Genomic DNA, 24491 nt, shown 5'->3' on the forward strand with positions numbered 1-24491 from the left:
ACCTCACCTTCCCAAACTTCTGGGATTACAGGCATGAGCTACTGCACCCAGTTTTTGCCCACTTTTATATGGGGTTGGATTTTTATAGTTTTGGGTTTTACATTTAAATCTTTAATCCATTTTCAGTTCATTTTTGTATAAGGTATAAGGAAGGGTCCATTTAGTTTTCTGCATATGTCTAGATAGTTTTTCCAGCACCACTTATTATTAAATAGGGAATCCTTTCCCCATTGTTTGTTTTCATCCAAAATAAAATGGTTGTAGATGTGCAGTCTTATTTCTGATATCTCTATTCCATTCCATTGGTGTATGTGTCTGTTTTGTACCACTACCATGCTGTTTGGGTTACTGTAGCCTTGTAATATGGTTTGAAGTCAGGTAGCAGGATGCCTCCAGCTTTGTTAGTTTTACTTAGGATTGTCCTGGGTATATGGGCTCTTTTTTCGTTTCATATGAATTCTGAAGTAGTTTTTTCTAATTTTGTAAAGAATGTCCATGGTAGTTTATGGGAATAGCACTGAATCTACGAATTACTTTGGGAAGTATGGCCATTTTCATGATATTGATTCTTCTTACCCATGAGCATGGAATGTTCTTCCATCTGTTTGTGTCCTCTCTTATTTCCTTGAGTAGTGGTTTGTAGTTCTCCTTGAAGAGGTCCTTCACTTGCCTTGTTAGCTGTATTCCTAGGTAGGTATTTTATACTCTTTGTAGCAATTGTAAATGTGAATTCATTTGTGATTTGGCTCTCTTCTTGTCTATTGTTGGTGTATAAGAATGCTTGAGATTTTTGCGTACTGATTTTGTATCTTGAGACTTTGCTGAAGTTGCTTGTAGCTTAAGAATCTTTTGGGCTGAGATGATGAGATTTTATAGATATAGGATCATGCCATCTGCAAGAAAAGAAAGTCCAACTTCCTCTCTTCCTGTTTGAATATGCTTTATTCTTTCTCTTGCCTGATTGCCTTGGCCAGAACTTCCAACACTTTATTGAATAGGAGTGGTGAGAGGGCATCCTTGCCTTGTGCCAAATTTCAAATGGAATACTTCCAGCTTTTGCCTGTTCAATATGATAATGACTGTGGGTTTGTCATAAATGGCGCTTATTATTTTGAGGCATGCTCCATCAATACCTAGTTTCATGAGAGTTTTTAGCATAAAGGAATGTTGAATTTTATCAAAGACCTTTTCTGAGTCAACTGAAATAATCATGGGGTTTTTGTCTTTAGTTCTGTTTATGTGGTGAATTACATTTATTGATTTGCATATGTTGAACCAGCCTTGCACCCAAGGGATGAGGCCGATTTGATCTTGGTGGATAAGCTTTTTGATGTATTGCTGGATTTGGTTTGCCACTATTATATTGAGAATTTTGCAACAAAGTTTATCAGAAATATTAAGCTAATGTGTAGTAAATACATTGAAAATAATAACAGACTGATTAAAAGACTAAATAACATGAATCCTAAGTGTTTTCACAACTGATTTATAGAGTAAAAGCATTGCCAAACTAAATGAGCTTGGTCAAAAACTGTACAGGGTCTGAGATGTTGTCTCAACTTCCATTACTCATTGTGAGGTGGACCCGCAGTAACTATATTTGATGCAAAATTTCATGTTGATGGAAGCTGAGATGTCCTGCAGTCTCAGAGGGACAGAATTCTGGTGTGTCTCCCTTTGCCCTGTCAGGAATAAAGATCTAGACTCTACAGGTTTTGTCAAAATTTACAAGATGTAGGAAATGGGGCAGGATTTAGGCTGTGAGGCAAAGCCTAGAGATATAAAGAAACAGCTTCTGACCCAGGGCTCATGAAGTCAGGATAGTTTCAGAGGGGATGGTGGAGTGAGCATAGTACAGTCTTTGGAACCATTCCTTCCCCTTATTTGTTCATAGGCCAGATGTGCTCAACCAGGGGGCATCTCAGGTCTGATGAACAGAGTCCTGGAGAGACAAAGGGGCAATCCTGAGGAAGAGGCTCAACAGGGAGGAAGGAGTCACCATTTTCTCTCCTGAGAAAAATCCTTCTCCCTAGGAAACGATAGGATTTTCCTTGGTCCCAGTGAGACTTTTCCTGAGTGAAGAGAGCAGAGAGAGCAAGGGACTGATGTGTTATCTGTTTCCACCTCCTGCAGTGATTCTGAAACCATGGGGGACAGAATTATCTTCAGAATCATGAGCAATCCAGATGCCATGGTTTCACACAAGACATTGGAAGTTCTTATCTCTAAGGGGTAGGCACTGGTCATTGATACTCTTTAAAGCTCATTCACTGATTACTAAGTGAGCCAAATTAATAATCTACTGGAAGTTTTACTAAACTCAGTTTACTTGACACACAATTCACACAGACACATTGTTAATATACACATTTTGATGCTTGACAGGGTTGGACCCAAGATTCTGTACTTCTATGGAGCCCTGTGTTCTGCCCAGGTGTCATTTACTCTCAGGTAAGTAAACTGATCACCATAACTAACAAGAGATTGATCTGTGATGATTAAAAATGAGAAGATCTGTTGGTTATGTTTTATTGGGATGGATTCTATTAACATTTAAATACAGTTTAAAAACGCAGATTTACAATGAAAAGTAACAAGCAAATATAAAAAGTGAAGGGGCTATTCCCCAAAGTAGTTTCCACTGAAATACCACCAGAGAAAAACAACTCTCAGGACAGGGATACTGCTTCAAAGACACAGATTTCACAGCTGGATGGTTGATCTCGAATTTCTGAAAATTCCATCCCTTACTCATGAAATGCAGTTTATTTAAGAACTTTCTAATTTGACTGTAGTTTCATACTCACACATTTCAGTGTGTTGTGTATTATTCCATTGATGATAAGTATAACTTATTTGAAAATGAATTACATACTGGTGAGAAAATTTTCCCTTTAAATTAAACTTAAACTCACACCATAAAATTAGCAGCATCTGTTTGTCTGTTCCAAGAATTACCTAGGTTCTACCCAGGGCACCTGAGATCAGTTGAAAACAAACGCAAAAAAGTTGGAATAAAAAGTAAGAACACCCTTCAAATGTTACGAATGCATCCCAGTCTCAATTATTCACATTCACGAGAATGATTCACCTATATCCCACTTTAGCAAAATTTCACCTACTCTCGCCTACCAATTGACTAATCAAAACAAACCAAGACAGAACAATAAATTCAAATTCATCCAGTAACCTGAGGGGAAAACCTACACCTCAAAATGTAGTCTACAGATATTCACACAGGATGTCATCTACTGTGAAAACACATGCACAGAGACAGTCCCTTCACATGATCAGAATACTCACAACTCCACAACAACATATTAGATATGGGATCATCTTGAAATGCGGCCATCACTAACCAGTTGTCCCTTTTACATAGACAAAAACCTGAGGACCACATTATGTTATGTAGAAATGACTGTACACCTGTGTGCGTGTGTGTGTGTAGGGATCCGGGGAATCCAATAGACATTCCAGCCTCTTGATTTTTTCCATGTTCAGGCTCTTGATTCTATATCCGAGTGAAATGACTTGCCAGTGGGGAACAAGATAAGTCTTTGCAGGAAGCGCTCTGGTGGGAGCTAGATACTCAAATCATAAAGCATCGAGTGTTGGAAACATGCACTGAAGTTAGACGAAATACTCAATGCACAGTTTAGACGGTGAAAGACTTTCAGGTAATCATGCAATCACCGACCTGCTGATTGATGACATTCCCCGAATTTATGATTGCAAGAAGAGACAAATACTCATGACATTCTATTTCCGGTGGTTGGGGACATATGATGGCAACATACTGTCTGCCAGTCATGCTCATCACACTGTACTTTGCACACACGTCACACAGAGACACTGTTAATACGCACATTTGTGTGCTTGAGCAGGGTTGCACCCAAGATTCTGTGGTTGTACGGAGCCCTGAGTTATGCCCTCGACATCTTTACTCTCGGGTTGGTCAACTTGGATCACTGTACCGAACGAGAAACGGAGCCTGAAATCCAATCAGCGAATACACAAAAGGAAGGGGCCATTTCCCACAATCATTTCCACTGCAACACCACCTCGGATGAACAAGTCTCATTGCAGCTTAGGGACTGTGCTTCAGAGATGCACCTTTCGCAGCTGGACGATTGACCCGGAATCTCCCAAATGCCATTTTGATACACACCAAATGAGATTTATTTCAGTACTTGCTGATTTTATTTTAGTTGAATACACACACGCTCCTGTGTTTGATTTCCTTTATTATCAATACGACTTACTTCCAAATGACTCACATACCAGTGGGATGATTTTCTGCTTCAATTCATTGGAAATGGAGAGCATTCAATAGGCAAGTGTGTCTGTCTGTCTGTCTCCAGCATTCTGTGGGTTCCACCAAGGGCACAAGTCCTAGGGCGCCTGACATCCATTCAACAAGCAATGTAAAAACGGCGAGGCAGGTTCAAAAGAAGAACACCCTTCCTCTCTTCAAATGCGTCCCAGTTTCCACTACTCAAGGTAGGGAGAAGGATCCACAGAAGTCCCACGTTCGCAAAATTTCAACTTCTGGTGCTCACCAACAACTGACGAATGAAACACACCCCAAGAGAAAATAGTCAACCCCGTCCCCTGCAATAACCTCATGCGCAATCTTACACCGCAATATGTCATATTCAGAAATTCACACTGAATGTCATCTACCATGAACACAAACACACAGACACTGCCTCCACAGGTTCAGAAGACTCACGACTGCAAAACTCGATGTTTCCCATGTCTGGGCTCATCCTGAAACGCAGCCATCACTATCCAGTTGTCCCTCTTGTGTAGACAGAAACCTGGGCTCCTCATTACTTTATGTCGGATTGACTGTGTATGTGATGTGATGGTGTGTGTGTGTGCGTGCGTGAACCCCCTCGTGGGGGTGTGTGTGTGTACGTGTATGTGTGTGTGTGTCAGTGTGTGTGCGCATGCACTCCTGCGTTTGGGTGGAGACTTTTCCTGAGATCACTGGCACACAAACCGAGCCCTCTTGCTGTGTTTGTTCCTCCCTTTGGATCTCCTGGTCCTCCCTTGCAGAGAAGTGAGTGTGTCAGTGTTCATGGACTCCTAAGGTGTCAGGTTCCTTGAAGAGAGGTTCAGCAGGGAGCTTTGCTGTTCAGGATGATGGTTGTTCATCCCACCCTTGTATTTTGATGGATGAATCACAAGCACGTTGGGAGGCAGGGTACATTCGACTTTTCTGACGTTGAAGTCAGGCTTGGTTTTGTTTTGCTCTTGGAGGAACTTCCAATGGTCTAAGGTGCTTTCCTGAGTGGCTCTTTCCACCAAGTGCTCCTCCAAGTCGGGTACCTGGAGGCAGGGTTCTCTCTGGAGCTCTCCTTGCGTTGCTCGCCTGTCTTTGTGTTCGGCGCCAAGGGCTCCTGGTTCCCTGCCTATTGACACACTCTCACTGCATCTTTCCAGTTCACTCTTCTGGATGTAAAAGAGGACATAGGCCTGTTGACTCAGGACAGAAGCGATGCTACAGGCAGTGACCTCGGCGTCATCCATTTTATACCACTGGCCTCCTGGAGCTTTGACATAAGAGAGGTAATGTCCGTTGTGACAACTCCACCCAGCGTGGACCAGCACAGCATAGAGGACATAGACTAGAGGTCCCGTGTTCTGCTGAGACATGTATGGCTGCATGTCAAGGCACTCAGCGTATTGCACATTCTTGGCAAGTTTGTTGCCTGTGACATCGGAGAATCTCTTCAATACAAGGATGAGGACCTTGGCAGAAGTGTGTAGAGTGAACGTCTTGGAGGCAGGCGCCTTCTGGAGACAAAGACCACAATGATAGGCATTCTCTCCATTGAGTTCTTCGGGCTTCACCACCTGTTCCAAAGCTTGCTTCACACTCTGAGCTGCCTGGATATCCAGGGCGATGTCCAGGTAAGGGTCAAAGGTGTCCGAAACGCCCTGGCAGTGGAGACACTTGATTTGAGATCTCCAGCAGCCTCCAAATATCTGGTGGATGAGGGTGCTGTCCTCAGAGTCATGGTCTACCTGCTTGTGCCCGGGAAGGCATGCCTTTTTCATGGCATCCACAATGAACATCAGAAACTCATGGGCATCTTCCTGCTTCCCTCGATGGAAGCCAGCAGCCAATCCCTGTGAGGGCTGGGTGACATGGCCAGGACAGTGGAGGGCCCATGTAATGTGAGCTTCCATCGTACACAGCATGCAGCATTTGTGACGCTGACAAAGTTGAGAGTGCTCCTGGGACAGCATGTAGTTGGCAAGGGGTGGTGTGTATGTCAGGCACTGCAGGGAAGCATTTAAGTAGCAAGTATTTCCCATATTCTGGAGCCCAGCCCCCACCGCAGCAGGTCTCCTGCTACTGAGAGGAAGCTTCTTTCTGGGGGCAGGCTGTCTTGCCACAGGAGCCAAATCATCACAGATGTTGACTTGGGTCTCAGATGACAGTGGTGACTTCTCAGGTAGAGAAGTCCGCTGAATTTCAGCAAAAGCTGCATCTGGCCGAGAAGATATGAGTTTTGAAAAGTGGTTGAACTGCCAGTCACCTCCCAAGTGGAGTGAATCGGCCTCCATGTCGCCAGGAGCAAGGATCACAAGCTTTTTCTGCTGGGACCACACGTTGCAGAAAGACGCTATCTCTTCCGAGAGAGTCTTCAAATGACGCGCCATCTGGCTGCATCAGCCCTTATATAACTCACCCCCGCCTACCGCGAACACCCCACCCACCCATCAGGTACGCGGTCCACCAATCCAATATCAGCGCTCAGTTAAAGAATGAGTCATAGGGTATGTCCCCTTATATTCCCCAGGGAGTTCACTTAAAACTCCTGGGGAATGCGTTAGTTTACTTAAAACAGTGGTAGGGAAGAATTCTGTCCTTACCAAACAATGTGTGTGTTTGTGTGTATGTGTTTGCTTGCGTGAACTTGTGGGCATGCGGAATCATGCCCATGTGAGTGTTTCTTTGTTTTTGTTTATATGTCTGGGTGTGTGTGTGTTTGAGCTGCGATGTGCTTCTAACTATGTGCTTTTGGCAGTTACGATCATCCTTTCAGGCATTGAAGGACAGGAAGTCAGACCTGTACTTTCTGACTTGAGAATCATCAATGAAGTACAGTTAATAACATAGTGTATTTGTTTCCTTAATATCAAAGAAGAAATCCGTGCAGTCTAATAAGTATTCTAGCGATAACCTTTCCATGTTCAGCCTATTGATTCTGTGTTCAAGTGAAATGACTTACCAGTGGGGACCAAGGCATGTCTTTGCAGGAAATGCTCTTGTGGAAGCTATATACCGAAATCATAAAGAATCAAGTGTTGGAAACATGCACTGAACTTAGACGAAATACTCAGTGCCCAAATTAGACTGTGAAAGACTTTCAGGAAATCATGCAATCACCGACATACCAATTGATGACATTCCCCGTATTTATGATTGCAAGTAAAGAGAAATACTCATGACATTCTATTTCCAGTGATTGAGGTCCTATGACCGCAATTTAAGAAATCATGAAATCAGAAAACTTGACTAGTCACAATTTAATCCAACTAAAACCTTTGGTTCATTTAAGAAAGGATGAATATAAAAACAACATATCACACAGCATGGGAGATAATATTTTAATACGTATGTGATAATGGATCAACATTTGAGAGAGATGAAATAAATAGTTGTAAATTTGAGAATAGCATATAACCAGAATTAAACACTGTAAATGCCTGGGTGATGGGAGTGAGTCCATGTCTCAGGAGGAAACATAGAGATTTAAAAGCAGGGCGTCTAAAAGAGATTTGCATACCGTTGTTAAAACTGGCGGTTGTTTTAGTAAGAAAGGGAACAATAAACCATTTGTCTTAGGGATTGTTGCATGTATTTTTCATCGTCTGAGATGTTGCTTCCAATTCCAGTTAAGCATTGTGTGGTGGACTTGCAGTTACCACATTTGGTGGAAAATGTCATGCTGATGAAGGTAGACTTGTTTCCCAAACTAAGAGGGACAGAATTTGGGTGTTTCTTTGGGACTTTTGGCTTACTAGGAATAAAGGTCCTGGCTCTAGGGATTTTCTTAAAATTTTTCAGATAATGAGAAAGAGAATAGAATTTAGGCCAGGTGGCAAGACCTCGAGGTGTACAGAAGCATCCCCGGTCTCAGGGCCCATGAAATCAGGATGATTTTAGGGAGGATGGTGGAATGAGGAGAGTGTGACCTTTGGCCTCCTTTCTTTCCCTTTTCTTTTCATGGGTCAGGTGTGCTCTATCAGAAGGCTTCCCCTTTCTGTTGGACAGAGTCCTGGAAGAAGAAATGAGCGCTGCTGAGAAAGATGCTCCACAAGGAGGAAGGAGTCACTATTTTCAGGAGCATGATCCCCAGAAGCATGAGAAATCCAGATGCCGTGGCTTTACACAGGATGCTGGAGTTTCTTTCCTCTGGATCCGGGAACTTGGCATCATTGTTCTGTAATGCCCATAACTGATTTTGAGGTGAGTCCACTTGATAACCTGTCTGCGTGTCATGCTCATTACACTGCAATTCACACACATGTCACACCGAAACACTCTGAATGAGCATATTTATGTGCTTGAACAGTGTTGCATCCAAGATTCTGTGATTCTACAGAGTCCTGAGTTCTGTCCTGGACATCTCTACTCTTGGGTAGGTCAACTTTGATCACTATACCTAATGATAAATGTACCATTAAATCTAATCAGCAAATACACTAAAGGAAGGGGCCATTCTCCATAATTGTTTCACTCTGGTAGGTCAACTTTAATAACTGTACCTAAGAAGAAAGGGATCTGTGATGATTCCACATCAAAGAACCTGTTGATTTTTTGCCATTTGAATGAATTATGTTAACATTTAAATAGAGTTTAAAACCCCAGATTTCCCATGAAATCTAATCAGCCATGAAATCTAATCAGCAGATACACAAAAGGAAGGGGCCATTCTCTAAAATCGTTTCCACTGAAACACCACCACCAATAAACAAGTCTCATTGCAGGAAAGGGATCCTGCTTCCAAGATCCAGTTTGCACAGTTGGACGATTGACCCAGAATCTCCCCTAATGCCATTTTTTAACACCCCAAGTGAGATTTATTTCCGGGTTTTCTAATATTATTTCAGCTGAATACACACACTCCTGTGTTTCAATTTCTTTCAAACACCTTTTAATAATGAAGTATCTTGCTGCTTCACCCCTTATATAACTAATGCCCACCCACCGGTTCCACTACATTTACCCATCAATTACCCAATTTAACAATGAAATATCAGCAGTCCATTAAGTTTTGTGTCTTAGGTTGTATCCTTTTGCATTCCTCAGGGAATTTAATGGACACAGCTTAAATTGTGATTATAGAACAGTTGAATCAGATTTACTAATCAGTGTTATGGGCAAATATGATAGGAGTGGAACTGAGTTAGGACAGTGGCTACACATTTGCCTTATTTCATGTAAAACAATGCCAGTTAACAATTGTGTACGTATTAAACAGTTTGTGTCTGTGTGTGTATTTGTATCTTTGTGTCTGGATGTGAGAGTGTGTGTGTGTGTTGAGAAGTACTTCCAAGCATGTGCATCTGGGAGATAAGATCATTCTTTCCGCGATTGAACGACAAGAAGTTGGAACTACACTTTCTGATTTGAGAATGTGCAGCGATGTTATGTAATTAACACTGCATATTGTGTCTTAATTAAAATGGAGAGATCAATGGAGTCAAATAGACACTCCAGAGATAACCTTCCCATTTTTGACCAATTGATTCTATATCATGTTGCAATGATCTGGCTGTGGGGACAAGACAAGTCTTTGCATGAAATGGTCTTGTGGAAGCAATATATGCAAATAATAAAGCATCAAAAGGGACTATGCGTTCAATTTGTAGAAATATTCACTTAAGTTTGCTGAAATTCTCAATGCCCAAAATAGACTGCAGAACACTTTCAAGAAAACATGCTATAACCCAGAGATTAATTGATGACATCCACCGAAGTGATGACTGCAAGAAAAGAGAAATATTCATGGAATTTTATATCCAAGGGTTTCTTGTATATGACAGCATATTTTGAAAAGTCAAAATCAGAAAAACTTGACAAACAGGAAGATATCTAAGCTAAAACCTTTTGTTCCTTAAAGGAGCGATGAGAGGCAGTTCCAAGATGGCCGAATAGGAACAGATCCAGCCTCCAGCTCCCAGCGTGAGCAACACAGGAGACGGGTGATTTCTGCATTTCCAACTGAGGTACCGGGTTCATCTCACTGGGGCTTGTTGGACAGTGGGGGCAGGACAGTGAATGCAGCACACAGAGCAACAACCGAAGCAAGGCGAGGCATCACCTCACCCAGGAAGTGCAAGGGGGAAGGGAATTCCCTTTCCTAGCCAAGGGAAACCGTGATACGCAGCACCTGGAAAATTGGGTTACTCCCACGCTAACACTGTCCTTTATCAAGGGTCTCAGCAAATGTCACACCAGGAGATTATATCCCGCATCTGGCTTGGAGAGTCCCAGGCCCACAGAGCCTCCTTCATTGCTAGCACAGTAGTCCAAGATCTAACTGCAAGGAGGCTGCAAGGCTGGAGGAGGGGCGCTTGCCATTGCTGAGGCTTGAGTAGGTAAACAAAGTGGTGGGGAAGCTCAAACTGGGTGGAGCCCACCACAGCTCAAAGAGGCCTGCCTGTCTCTGTAGACTCCACCTCTGGGGAGAGGGCATAGCCAAACAAAAGGCAACAGAAACCTCTGCAGATTTAAATGTCCCTGTCTGACAGCTTTGAAGAGAGTAGTGGTTCTCCCAGCATGGTGTTTGAGATCTGAGAACAGACAGAGTGCCTGCTCAAGTGGGTCCCTGACCCTGGAGTAGCCTAACTGGGAGACACCCCCACTAGGGTAAGATTGACACCTCACATCTCACACAACCGGGTACCCCTCTGAGACGAAGCTTCCAGAGGAATAATCAGGCAGAAACATTTGCTGTTCAGCAATATTCACTCTTCTGCAGCCTCCACTGCTGCCACCTAGGCAAACAGGGTCTGGAGTGGACCTTGAGCAAACTCCAACAGACCTGTAGCTGAGGGTCATGACTATTAGAAAGAAAGTTAACAAACAAACAGAAAGGACATCCACACCAAAACCCCATCTGTACATCAACATCATCAAAGACCAAAGGTAGATAAAACCACAAAGATGGGGAAAAAGAAGTGCAGAAAAACTGAAAATTCTAAAAATCTGAGCAACACTCCCCCTCCAAAGGAATGCAGCTCCTCTTCAGCAACGGAACAAAGCTGAACAGAGAATGACTTTGACGAGTTGAGAGAAGAAGGCTTCAGACGATCAAACTTCTCCGAGCTAAAGGAGGAAGTTCGAACCCATAGCAAAGAAGCTAAAAACCTTGGAAAAAGATTTCCTGAATGGCTAATTAGAATAACCAATGTAAAGAAGTCCTTAAATGACCTGAGAGGGCTGAAAACCATGACACAAGAACTACATGACAAATGCGCAAGCTTCAGTAACCGACTCGGTCAACTGGAAGAAAGGGCGTCAGTGATTGAAGATCAAATGAATAAAATGAAGTGAGAAGAGAAGTTTAGAGAAAAAAGAGTAAAAAGAAATGAACAAAGCCTCCAAGAAATGTGGGAATATGGGAAAAGGCAAAATCTACGTCTGATTTGTGTACCTGAAAGTGAGGGGGAGAATGGAACCAAGTTGGAAAACATTCTGCAGGATATCATCCAGGAGAACTCCCCCAACCTAGCAAGGCAGGCTGACATTCAAATTCAGGAAATACAGAGAACACCACAAAGATACTCCTCTAGAAGAGCAACTCCAAGACACATAATTGTCAGATTCACCAAAGTTGAAATGAAGGAAAAAATGTTAAGGGCAGCCAGAAAGAAAGGTCGGGTTACCCACAAAGGGAAGCCCATTAGACTAACAGTGGATTTCTCGGCAGAAACTCTACAAGCCAGAAGGGAGGGGTGGAGCAATATTCAACATTCTTAAAGAAAAGAATTTTCAACCCAGAATTTCATATCCAGCCAAATTAAGTTTCATAAGTGAGGGAGAAATAAAATCCTTACAGACAAGCAAACGCTGAGAGATTTTGTCACCACCAGGCCTGCCCTACAAGAGCTCCTGAAGGAAGCACTAAATTAAGTTTCATAAGTGAGGGAGAAATAAAATCCTTACAGACAAGCAAACGCTGAGAGATTTTATCACCACCAGGCCTGCCCTAGAAGAGCTCCTGAAGGAAGCACTAAACATGGAAATGAACAACCCATACCAGCCACTGCAAAAACATGCCAAAATGTAAAGACCATCGATGCTAGGAAGAAACTGCATCAACTAATGAGCAAAATAACCAGCCAACATCATAATGACAGGATCAAGTTCACATGTAACAATATTAACCTAAATGTAAATGGGCTAAATGTTCCAATTAAAAGACACAGACTGGCAAGTTGGATAAAGAGTCTGGAGCTCTTATAGGGCCGGCCTGGTGGTGACAAGACCCACCAGTTTGCTGTATTCAGGAGACCCATCTCACGTGCAGAGACACACATAGGCTCAAAATAAAGGGATGGAGGAAGATCTACCAAGCAAATGGAACACAAAAAATGGCAGGGGTTGCAATCCTAGTCGCTGATAAAACAGAGTTTAAACCAAGAAAGATCAAAAGAGACAAAGAAGGCCATTACACAATCGTAAAGGGATCGATTCAACAGGAAGAGCTAACTATCCAAAATATATATACACCCAATTCAGGAGCACCCAGATTCATAAAGCAAGTCCTTAGAGACTTACAAAGAGACTTAGACTCCCACACAATGATAATGGGAGACTTTAATACCCCACTGTCAACATTAGACAGATCAACGAGACAGAAAGTTAAGGATATACAGGAATTGAACCCAGCTCTGCACCAAGCAGACCTAATAGACATCTACAGAACTCTCCACCCCACACCAACAGAATATACATTCTTCTCAACACCATATCGCACTTATTCCAAAATTGACCACATAGTTGGAAGTAAAGCACTCCTCAGGAAATATAAAAGAACAGAAACTATAACAAACTGTCTCTCAGACCACAGTGCAATCAAACAAGAACTCAGGATTAAGAAACTCAATCAAAACTGCTCAACTAAATGGAAACTAAACAACCTGCTCCTGAATGACTACTGGTTACATAACGAAATGAAGGCAGAAATAAAGATGTTCTTTGAAACCAATGAGAACAAAGATACATCATACCAGAATCTCTGGACACATTTAAAGCAGTGTGTAGAGGGAAATTTATAGCACTAAATTCTCACAAGAGAAAGCAGGAAAGATCTAAAATTGACATCCTAATATCACAACTAAAAGAACTAGAGAAGCAAGAGCAAACACATTCAAAAGCTAGCAGAAGGTAAGAAATAACTAAGATCAGAGCAGAACTGAAGGAGACAGAGACACAAAAAACCCTTCAAAAAGTCAATGAATCCAGAAGCTGATTTTTTGAAAAGATTAACGGAATTGATAGGCAGCTAGCAAGACTAATAAAGAAGAAAAGAGAGAAGAATCAAATAGATGCAATAAAAAATGATAAAGGGGATATCACCACCGACCCCACAGAAATACAAAGTACCATCAGAGAATATTAAAAACACCTCTACATAAATAAGCTAGAAAACCTAGAGTAAATGGATAAATTCCTGGACACATATATTCTCCCAAGACTAAACCAGGAAGAAGTTGAATCCCTGAATAGACCAATAACAGGCTCTGAAATTGAGGCAATAATTAATAGCTTACCAACAAAAAAGTCCAGGACCAGAAAGATTCATAGCCAAATTCTACCAGAGGTACAAGGAGGAGCTGGTACCATTCCTTCTGAAACTATTCTAATCAATAGAAAAAGAGGGAATCCTCCCTAACTCATTTTATAAGGCCAACACCATCCTGATACCAAAGCCTGGCAGAGACACAACAAAAAAAAAGGGAATTTTAGACCAATATCCCTGATGAACATCCATGCAAAAATCCTCAATAAAATACTGGTGAACCAAATCCACAGCACTTCAAAAAGCTTATCCACCATGATCAAGTGGGCTTCATCCCTGGGATGCAAGACTGGTTCAACATACACAAATCAATAAACGTAATCGAGCATATAAACAGAACCAAAGACAAAAACCACATGATTATCTCAATAGATGCAGAAAAGGCCTTTGACAAAATTCAACAGCTCTTCATGCTAAAAACTTAATAAATTCAGAATTGATGGAACATATCTCAAAATAATAAGAGCTATTTATGACAAACCCACAGCCTATATCATATTGAATAGGCAAAAACTGGAAGCATTCCCCTTGAAAGCTAGCACAAGACAGGGATGCCCTCTTTCACCACTCCTATTCAACATAGTGTTGAACTTCTGGCCAGGGCAACCAGGCAAGGGAAACAAATAAAGGGTATTCAATTAGGAAAAGAGGAAGTCAAATTGTCCCTGTTTGCAGATGACATGATTGTATATTTAGAAAACCTCATCCTCTCAGCCCAAAATCTCCTTAAGCTGATAAGCAACTTCAGCAAAGTCTCAGGATACAAAATCAATGTGCAAAAATCACAAGCATTCTTATACACCAATGACAGACAAACAGAGAACCAAATCATAAGTGAACTCCCATTCACAATTGCTTCAAAGAGAATAAAATATCTAGGAATCTAACTTACAAGGGATGTGAAGGACCTCTTCAAGGAGAACTACAAACCACTGCTCAATGAAATAAAAGAGGACAGAAACAAATGGGAGAACATTCCATACATTCCATGCTCATGGATAGGAAGAATCAAGAATCAATATAGTGAAAATCGCCATACTGTGCAAGGTAATTTATAGATTCAACGCCATCCCCATTAAGCTACCAGTGACTTTCTTCACAGAATTGGAAAAAACCACTTTAAAGTTCATATGGAACCAAAAAAGAGCCCGCATTGCCAAGACAATCCTAAGTCAAAAGAACAAAGCTGGAGTCATCACACTACCTGACTTCAAACTATACTACAAGGCTACAGTAACCAAAACAGCATGGTACTGGTACCAAAACAGAGCTATAGACCAATGGAACAGAACAGAGCCCTCAGAAATAATACCACACTTCTACAACTATCTGATCTTTGACAAACCTGACAAAAACAAGAAATGGAGAAAGGATTCCCTATTTAATAAATACTGCTGGGAAAAGTGGCTAGCCATAAGTAGAAAGCTGAAACTGTATCCTTTCCTTACACCTTATACAAAAATTAATTCAAGATGCATTAGAGACTTAAATGTTAGACCTAAAACCATAAAAACCCTAGAAGAAAACCTAGGCGATACCATTCAGGACACAAGCATGGGCAAGGACTTCATGTCTAAAACAACAAAAGCAATGGCAACAAAAGCCAAAATTGACAAATGGGATCTAATTAAACTAAAGAGCTTCTGCACAGCAGAAGAAACTACCATCAGAATAAACAGGCAACATACAGAATGGGAGAAAATTTTTGCAATCTACTCATCTGACAAAGGGCTAATATCCAGAACCTACAAAGAACTCAAAGAAATTTACAAGAAAAAAAAAAAAAAAATCCCATCAAAAAGTGGGCAAAGGATATGAACAGACACTTCTCAAAAGAAGACATTTATGCAGTCAACAGACACATGAAAAAATGCTCATCATCACTAGCCATCAAAGAAATGCAAATCAAGACCACAATGAGATACCGTCTCACACCAGTTAGAATGGTGATCATTAAAAAGTCAGGAAACAACAGGTGCTGGAGAGGATGTGGAGAAATAGGAACACTTTTACACTGTTGGTGGAACTGTCAACTATCAACTAGTTCAACCATTGTGGAAAACAGCATGGCGATTCCTTAAGGATCTAGAACTAGAAATACCATTTGACCCAGACATCCCATTACTGGCTATAGCCCCAAAGGATTATAAATCATGCTGCTATAAAGACATGCACACATATGTTTATTGCGTCACTATTCACAACAGTAAAGACTTGGAACCAACCCAAATGTTCATCAATGATAGACTGGATTAAGAAAATGTGGCGCATATACACCAGGGAGTACTATGCAGCCATAAAAGAGGATGAGTTCATTTCCTTTGTAGGGACATGGATGCAGCTGGAAACCATCATTCTCAGCAAACTACTGCAAGAACAGAAAACCAAACACCACATGTTCTCACTCATGGATGGGAATTGAACAATGAGAACACCTGGACACAGGAAGGGGAATATCACACACCAGGGCCTGTTGTGGGGTGCGGGGAGGAGGGAAGGATAGCATTAGGAGATACGCCTAATGTATATGACGAGTTAATGGGTGCAGCACACCAACATGGCACATGTATACATATGTAACAAACCTGCACTTTGTGCATATATTCCCTAGAATATAAACTATAATAAAATAAAATAATAAAATAAAAAAGGGACGATGAAAATAAATGAAATGTAACACACAGCATGTGAGATAATGTTTTAATACACATCTAAAAATGCCTTAAAATTCAATAGAAATTAAAAAAAATCTAAAACTTGACAAAAGGAAAGAACAAAAATTACAGACTGGAAAAGCCTGGCTGACTGTAGTGATGTCCTGTCTCAAGAAATAACAAACAAACACACAAACAAGCAAAGGATTCTGAAAGCAGAGAATCAAACAGATATTTGTACACCGTTCTTCCTTCTTCCTACTACCATTCCTCATAGTAGGAAAAGGCAAAAACAACCCAAATGTGTCACGAATTGCTTCATCAGTTTTTTTGGATCTGAAATACTGCCTCAATTTTCAGTTACTCATTGTGGGGTGGACCTGCAGTTACCACATTTGGTCCAAAATTTTATGCTGATGAAAGTAGACCTGTCCTGCATTTTCAGAGGGACAGAATTCTGGTGTTTCTCCAGGTTCCTTGGCTTACCAGGAATGAAGATCCGGGAAGAAAGTGTGTGTGTATGTATGTATGTATGTATGTCCATAAGTATTTCCTGTTTTTAAATTTAAAAAATACGGGATACATGTGCAGAACGTACAGGTTTGTTATATAGGTATCCTTTGCCATGATGGTTTGTTGCACCTATTGACTCATCCTCTAAGTTCTCTTCCCTCACCCCCAGTCCCCAGCGGGCCGTGTTGTGTGTTGTTCCCCTCACTGTGTCCCTGTTTTCTCAATGTTCAACTTTCACTTATTAGTGAGAACATGCGGTGTTTGATTTTTTTGTTACTGTGTTAGTTTGCTCAGTATGATGGCTTCATCCATGTGCCTGCAAAAGACATGATCTCATTTCCTTTTTATGACTGCATAGTATTTTATGGTGTATAGGTACCACATTTTCTTTATCCAGTCTAGCACTGAAGCACATTTGGGTTGGTTTCATGTTTTTGCTATTGTATATAGTGCTGCAATAAACTTACATGTGCATGTGTCTTTATAGTGGAATGATTTATATTCCTTTGGGTATATAGCCACTAATGGGATTACTGGGTCAAATGGTGTTTCTGGTTCTAGATCCTTGAGGAATCACCATACTGTCTTCCACAATGGTTGAACTAATTTACAGTTTCCCCAACAGTGTAAAAGCGTTCCTCTTTCTTCTCAGCCTCACCAGCATCTATTGTTTCTTAACATTTTAATAATCACCATTCTGATGGGTGTGAGATGGTATCTCATTGTAGTTTTGATTTTCACTTCTCTGATGATCAGTATTGTTGAGCTGTTAAAAAATATATTTGTTGGTTAGATAAATGTCTTCTTTTGATAAGTTTCTGTTCATATCCTTTGCTCACTTTTGATGGGGTTGTTTGTTTTTTTTTGCTTGTAAATATGTTTAAGTTCCTTGTCAATTTTTGTTATTAGACCTTTGTCAGATGGGTAGGTTGCAATAATTTTCTCCCATCCTGTAGGTTGATTGCTCATGCTGATGATAGTTTCTTTGCTGTGCAGAAGGTCTTTAGTTTAATTAGATCCGATTTGCCAATTTTGGCTTTTGTTGCAATTGCTTTTGACATTTTTGTCATGAAATCTTTGTCCTTGCCTGTGTCCTGAATGATATTGCCTAGGTGTTCTTCTAGGGTTTTTATGGTTTTGGATTTTACATTTAAATCTTTAATCCAGCTTGAGTTAATTATTGTATAAGGTGTAAGGAAGGGGTCAAGTTTTGGTTTTCTGTATATGGCAAGCCAGTTTTCCCAGCATCATTTACTGAATAGGAGATCCTTTCTCCCTTGCTTGTTTTTGTCAGGTTTGTCAAAGATCAGGTGGTCATAGATGTGTGGTGTTATTTCTGAGGTCTTTGCTCTGCTCCATTGGTCTATATGTCTGTTTTGGCAACAGTAGCCTGCTGTTTTGGTACCGTAGCCTTCTAGTACAGTTTGAAGTTAGCGTAATGCCTCCAGCTTTGTGATTTTTGTTTATGATTGTCTTGGCTATATGGGGTATTCTTTGATTCCATATGACATTTCAAATAGTTCTTTCTAATTCTGTGAAAAATGTCAACGGTATTTTGATGGGTATAGCATTGAATCTATAATGTTTGGGCAGTATGGCCATTTTCACAATATTGATTCTTCCTATTCATGAGGATGGAATGTTTTTCCATTCGTCTGTGTCCTCTCTTATTACCTTGAGCAGTGGTTTGCAGTTGTCCTTGAAGAGGTCCTTCACATCCGTTGTACTCCTAGTTGTATTCCTAGGTATTTTACTCTCTTTGTAGCAATTGTGAATGGGAGTTCATTGTTGATTTGGCTCTCTGCTTGACTATTGTTGGTGTAATGGAATGCTTGTGATTTTTGCACAATGATTTTGTATCTTGAGACCTTGGTGAAGTTGCTTATCAGTTCAAGAAGTTTTTCAGTTGAGATGATGGGGTTTTCTAAATAGGAAGTCATGTCATCTGCAAACAGAGACAAGTTGACTTTCTCTCTTCCTATTGGAATACCCTTTATTTCTTTCTATTGCCTGATTGCCCTGGCAAGAACTTCCAATACTATGTTGAATAGAAGTGGTTACAGAGGGCTTCCTTGTCTTGTACCGGTTTTCAAATGGAATGCTTCCAGCTTTTGCCTATTCTTTATGATATTGGCTGTATGAAATAGCTCTTATTATTTTAAGGTATGTTCCATCAATACGTAGTTTATTGAGAGTTTTTAACAGGAAGGGATGTTGAATTTTATCAGAGGCATTTTTGCGTGTATCAAAATAATTGTCTGGTGTTTGCCTTTGGTTCTGTTTATGTGATCAATTACATTTATTGATTTGTGTATGTTGAATCAGCCTTTCACCCCAAAGATGCAGCCCACTTGATCGTGGTGGATAAGCTTTTTGATGTGCTGCTGGATTCGGTTTGCCAGTATTTTATTGAGAATTTTTGCATCGATGTTCATCAGGGATAATGGCCTGAATTGAGCAGGGGTGTGTGTGTGTGTGTGTGTGTGTGTGTGTGTGCGTTTACCTCGGTTTGCCAGTAGGTTGATGTGTGTGTGTGATGTGTGTGTGTGTGTGTGTGTTTACCTCGGTTTGTCAGTAGGTTGATGTGTGTGTGTGACGTGTGTGTGTGTGTGTGTGTGAGAATGTGTGATAGAGAGCCAAATTAGGGCAGAGGAGGCTCCCCGGCCTGTCATGACATTGTATGTTCTGAATTCAAGATGCTCTAATGGACTGTGTCAGTTGGCCTTCAGCCAGGAGGTGGTGCTTGCAAAAGACTGCCAGCTGTGGTGGTAGTGGTGAGATTTGGACTTGCCTTATGTTACCCATGGGAGGTACTCTGGTGTCTCAGGGAACGGATAGAGCCAAAGGGCTTCTAAAAGTTTCTTCTGTTATTTGTGTTAATCTACCAGGGTAGGTGGTTGAGCAAAACCAAGTGGGAACTAGGTCAGGTAAAGTGATGCTCTGGCTCTCTACGTGTGGGACAAGCAGTGGCTCCAGTGGGAATTGGAAGACAGTTCTTAGGCCACTGGGGTAATTTTCCAGAGAGAAGTGAAGCTGCCTCTGCCTCTGTACAAGGAGAGTCCATATGAAGAATGGGGAGTAACAGCTTGGCAGTAAGCCCCATCCAGCTCCCACATCCTTGGCGAGGCAGGTCTCACACCCACAGTGTTCCACTGGGAGTAGTTAGCTAAGTTTCAAGAAGTCTAAACTCAGAGCTCAAAACTGACCCATACCATAAGCCTCTCCTATTGAGACAGTAACTGCAGCCTTCAGGCCAAACCCCTCCTGATCCACCTGCAGAGCAGGGGCATCCAGCTCCTGTGCTTGCTGCTGCATCACACGTCCCACTCACCTCTCAGTTCTGGCCTGGGGAGTTTGTCCCCACAGAAAATTATATCAAACATTTCAGTTGGGAGGTTCTCTCAACCTGTGACCACCATTTGAGTTAGCTGGCAGACTTCTGGGAGGTCCTCTCTGAGGTAGAATCAGAAATGGCTTCCCTCCATCCTGCCAGAAACTGGGAACGTGCTGGAGACTCAAAGTACATCCCAATGCCACTCCTCATATACTCGTCACTCTTCATTGAATCAACTCCAGCCGTGAGTACGATTAAGGCCTTCCCCCATGGCCTAGATTGATAGGTTTCCCAATGGAAGTGTATATCTTACAGTCAGTTTATCCCCCTCTCACACCCTGGAAACTCAAAATTTTCTGCCTAGCTTATGGTGTAAGCTGCATCCTGCTGCTTCTTTCAAATGGTCTGTGGCTTATTTCAATTTTCCTGTTAAGTTCCTGTGTTGCTTCTTGAAAGAAAGTTCAGTGTGAATCTCTACACACCATTTTGTCTTTCCAAGTGCAAGAGGCAGGCTAACAATGCCTTCAATCCACCATCTTGGAAAACAAAAGTAACAGTTTTCTCATTTTTAAAGGTTTTGTTAAGATCTGTTAATGACTCACAAAGAAATAGTATTGGGTATATTTGAAATTAGTATTTATTCATTTATGTTGATAAGTGAAAACACAAGATGGTTATCAAGATGGAAGTACTTAATATGTATGCTTCAATATTCTTAGATGCAAATAACTTCACTTTTGATGTATTTTTATTTTACATCAGTTTCATTTCAACTTAGGTTTAAGGGGTTCTTGATAATCTGACATGATAAGTGGTGTTGGAATTGGCATTAGAATCCACCATGCTCTACAGCACTTCATCCTTCTTCGGCAGGCACCAATTTGATCTTCTACTACTTTGCAGACATCTCTTCTGCAAACACCAGACAAATTGAGACAATGACCTTCAGCAGCACCCAAACCACCTCTTACTGCAGGAAAGAAGATCCAGTGAGATAGTCCACAAATGGAATGTAAATCCATAAACACTCTTAAGTAACAGAATAAATTTAGTATGAGCATTTCTATGTGGGAGCTTTTGAAATGGTTGCTGCTCATATGTCAGAGACACATGCAGATTAAGAAAGGTAGTAGTTCCGATCCTGGTTTGGCACAACAGTCACGGTATTTTTGGTGGGGGAAAAGGGATGTGGGCGGGGATGGTACATCTTCATCTTTTCCTATGGATTTTCTCTCAGAAATGGCTGTTGCTTACTGCAGGGCAAAAATGCCAGTGTCTTCTGCCAGAGAGGGTTACTGAGGGCCATAGTGGTTCCACCTTGTGGCTGATACTGATAGTCCCTTTCTGCTTTTTTCGTTCCTAGCCAAAAAAGATGTTTCTGCTGTCTCAGGTATGCTGATTTCAGGAGTTGTTTTTTCTATATGGCTATTCATTTTTTTTGTTTGTTTGTTTGTTTGTTTGTTTTTTCTTTCACTCTCTCTCTCTCTCTTTTTTTTTTTTTTTTTTTTTTTGGCTTCACTGTGTTGCTATAGTTTCTTAAGTGGTCCCTTGAACCCTCCCAGCGCTATTTTGGTTTGTACACAGCTATCTATAAATTTTTTCTTGGGGGAAGTGTAGAGTTAAAGGCTGGTATATCCTGCTTTTGCTCCCCCGAGTGATTTTATTCCCCCAAGCTAATATTTCAGGCTTTCAATTTATTCGTGCTTTCATCTGTTCAAACAAGTGGAAATTACTTTTTCTCTCTACATTTAGATTTGCTCTATCTACTTTAATTGCTAATAGCGTCTTAGTCATAGGATAGATTAGTTAGAAAAAAGTATATTTTTGACATTATAAATGATCCTTTCAATTTGTGTCTAAAAGTGGAAAATATTAGAAAGCTTGACATTTATTATTGTGTCCAGACCAGTATTTCCTCCAGATAACCTTTATTACAACAAAGATAATTTAATGAAGATCTCTCTAATGGTAAAGCTGGTGGCTTTGTGCTATTATAATATCCTTAAAGTGACAGTCTGGTGGAAAGACCAACTAAAGCAAGGGTTAGGAGAAAAACAGTTATTACTTTCATTTTGGTCTCACTCTGCATTAAGAGTTTTCATTGTGTCAAAGATTTATTATTCATTAAGTAGCCTAATGTTCATTTAATAATAAATGGATCCTATTAAATATGATTTTTAAAATTATAATCACATTACTTTTATTCACATTTGTCTACTGATGCCATTCACAGATGAGAATGGTATAACGTTATTTTATTTTTTTCATTTTGCCACATCTTTATTTACTTAGGTTTATGCTGTATCAAACAATGTATGTGTGGGAATAATGGGTGATTCAGGAATGCATGAGGGGGAGGTTTAAGCTCTTTAACTTTGAACAATTAAAATTAGCAATATAATATTGAAATACATGCATAACACTCAAGTGATACTTTCAAAATAGTGTATATTTTCTATGTTTATTTGTAGCTTTTAAACCCAGCTAGAAGTATTCTATTTCTTTTAGGCACCATAAGTCTGAAAGTCTGTAGTGAAAGCTACGAGTAGTAAATGATGCTAATTCATGTGCTCCCACCTGTGGAAGAATTGAATGTCTTAGATGAAAAAAAGATGGTGCAATTGGTGTACCAAGTATCTTAGAATATAATATGGTGGTGGTTTTTCTGTTTCTGTAGCACAGTAACATATATACTATTCCCAAGTCATCAAGTTATTTAAATATGCCTTTAAACAGGGAGAACTGAAAATAATACTGTGAATCCTGGTAAGCATTTAAAAATAATGAGGAGAATATTGGCTTTATAAAGTCAAAATTTATCTGAATACAACCCATATAGCAATTTCATAGCAAAACACTTCCTTCAATCCTATTAAAGTCAGAAGGAAAAGAAGAATGCCCACTGTCAATGCTGTATTAATATAGTTGTAAAAGTTTTGAACAATGAAACATATTGTAAGAAGAGAAGTCAGAGGAGATTTGAGCCCATTGTTTTTCCTCTCCTTCTATACCTCCCAACTTACCATTGGAATGTTGTAACATTTTGAAGAATCTATAGTAGTGTCGCAAATCATAGAATACTATGAATGCATCTGAATCTGAGATATCCCCAAAAGATACAAAATAGGTGTGACTAGAATGAAAGAAAGATTTAGGCTTTTGGCCATGACTGCAAGTGAGCTGCTCTCAAGTGACTGCTGCTATAGAACATATATATAGTAGAGGATCTCTTTGAAACATTTCTATCCCTGAAAATGGTTAGGCAAGTTCTTAAAATATCTCCTCTTTCAAACACAAAAATAGTCTGTGAACTGGAGCTTGAGCAGTGGGCACTTTGTATTGGATAGCTGATGGAGGGGGTGAGGGTTTCCCAGATCTTCTGGGAAGATCTGCTATGATCAGTAATGCTAATGATGGTACTACTGACTCTTGGGCCATCAGAAGTTCCAGTTTGTTAATGCTGAAACTTCTATATTGAGTTAAAGCATTGAGTCAGCTTCACAGAGGAAGTCTGGATAATAGCATTCTCATTTCAGACCATAAAATGATGTCAGGTTAAGGATGAACAATGAGTTCAGTATTAAAAATGATCAGGTAAGCAAGACACCATGAATAAAAGTTAATGAAATGAATAGCATATCTAAACCCTTTAAAACTAGATGTATTGAAATCGTCAATGTGGAGAAATAATTAAGCAGGTATGTATCAATTGTTTAAAGAAACAATCTACTATTACAAAGATGTAAAAACAATAGTAAAACAATATAGATGATAGAAAAAACGGGCAGGTCTGGCTGGGCTTGGTGGCTCATGCCTGTAATCCCAGAATTTTGGGAGGCCAAGATGGGTGGATCACGAGGTCAGGAGTTCAAGACCAGCATGCCCAAGATGGTGAAATCTTGTCTCTACTAAAAAATATATATATATAAATTAGCCGAGCATGGTGGCAGGTGCCTGTAGTCCCAGCTACTCAGGAGGCTGAGATAGAAGAATCGCTTGAACCCGGGAGGTGGAGGTTGCAGTGAGCCAAGATCGCACCACTGCACTCCAGCCTGGACAACAGAGCGAGACTCCATCTCCAAAAAAAAATTTAAAAATAAATGCAAGTTATTAATGATATATTAGACACAGGTAAGAGGATAACTAGTGAAGAAAAAA

At 40.5% G+C, this 24491-nt stretch overlaps 1 protein-coding gene and 1 long non-coding RNA gene across 2 annotated transcripts in view; one reads left to right on the forward strand and one right to left on the reverse strand.

Moving 5' to 3' along the window:
- The window catches only part of LOC135967335 (uncharacterized), a 28260-nt gene extending 16624 nt beyond the window's left edge, over window positions 1-11636 (forward strand). Inside the window, exons 3-5 of the long non-coding RNA XR_010581356.2 lie at window positions 2386-2451; window positions 8255-8488; window positions 10146-11636. This is a non-coding gene — a long non-coding RNA (uncharacterized lncRNA). The remainder of the gene's footprint in view (window positions 1-2385; window positions 2452-8254; window positions 8489-10145) is intronic.
- Window positions 5092-6722, reverse strand: LOC135967536 (ubiquitin carboxyl-terminal hydrolase 17-like protein 6). The gene has a single exon (XM_065531063.1). It carries the CDS (start codon window positions 6673-6675, stop codon window positions 5092-5094), a length of 1584 nt encoding a protein of 527 aa, XP_065387135.1. The 5' UTR covers window positions 6676-6722.
- Window positions 11637-24491: the final 12855 nt, after the last annotated feature.

Source organism: Macaca fascicularis, chromosome 15 (genome assembly GCF_037993035.2).
Source record: "Macaca fascicularis isolate 582-1 chromosome 15, T2T-MFA8v1.1".
In the NCBI taxonomy this organism is placed as follows: Eukaryota; Metazoa; Chordata; class Mammalia; order Primates; family Cercopithecidae; genus Macaca; species Macaca fascicularis.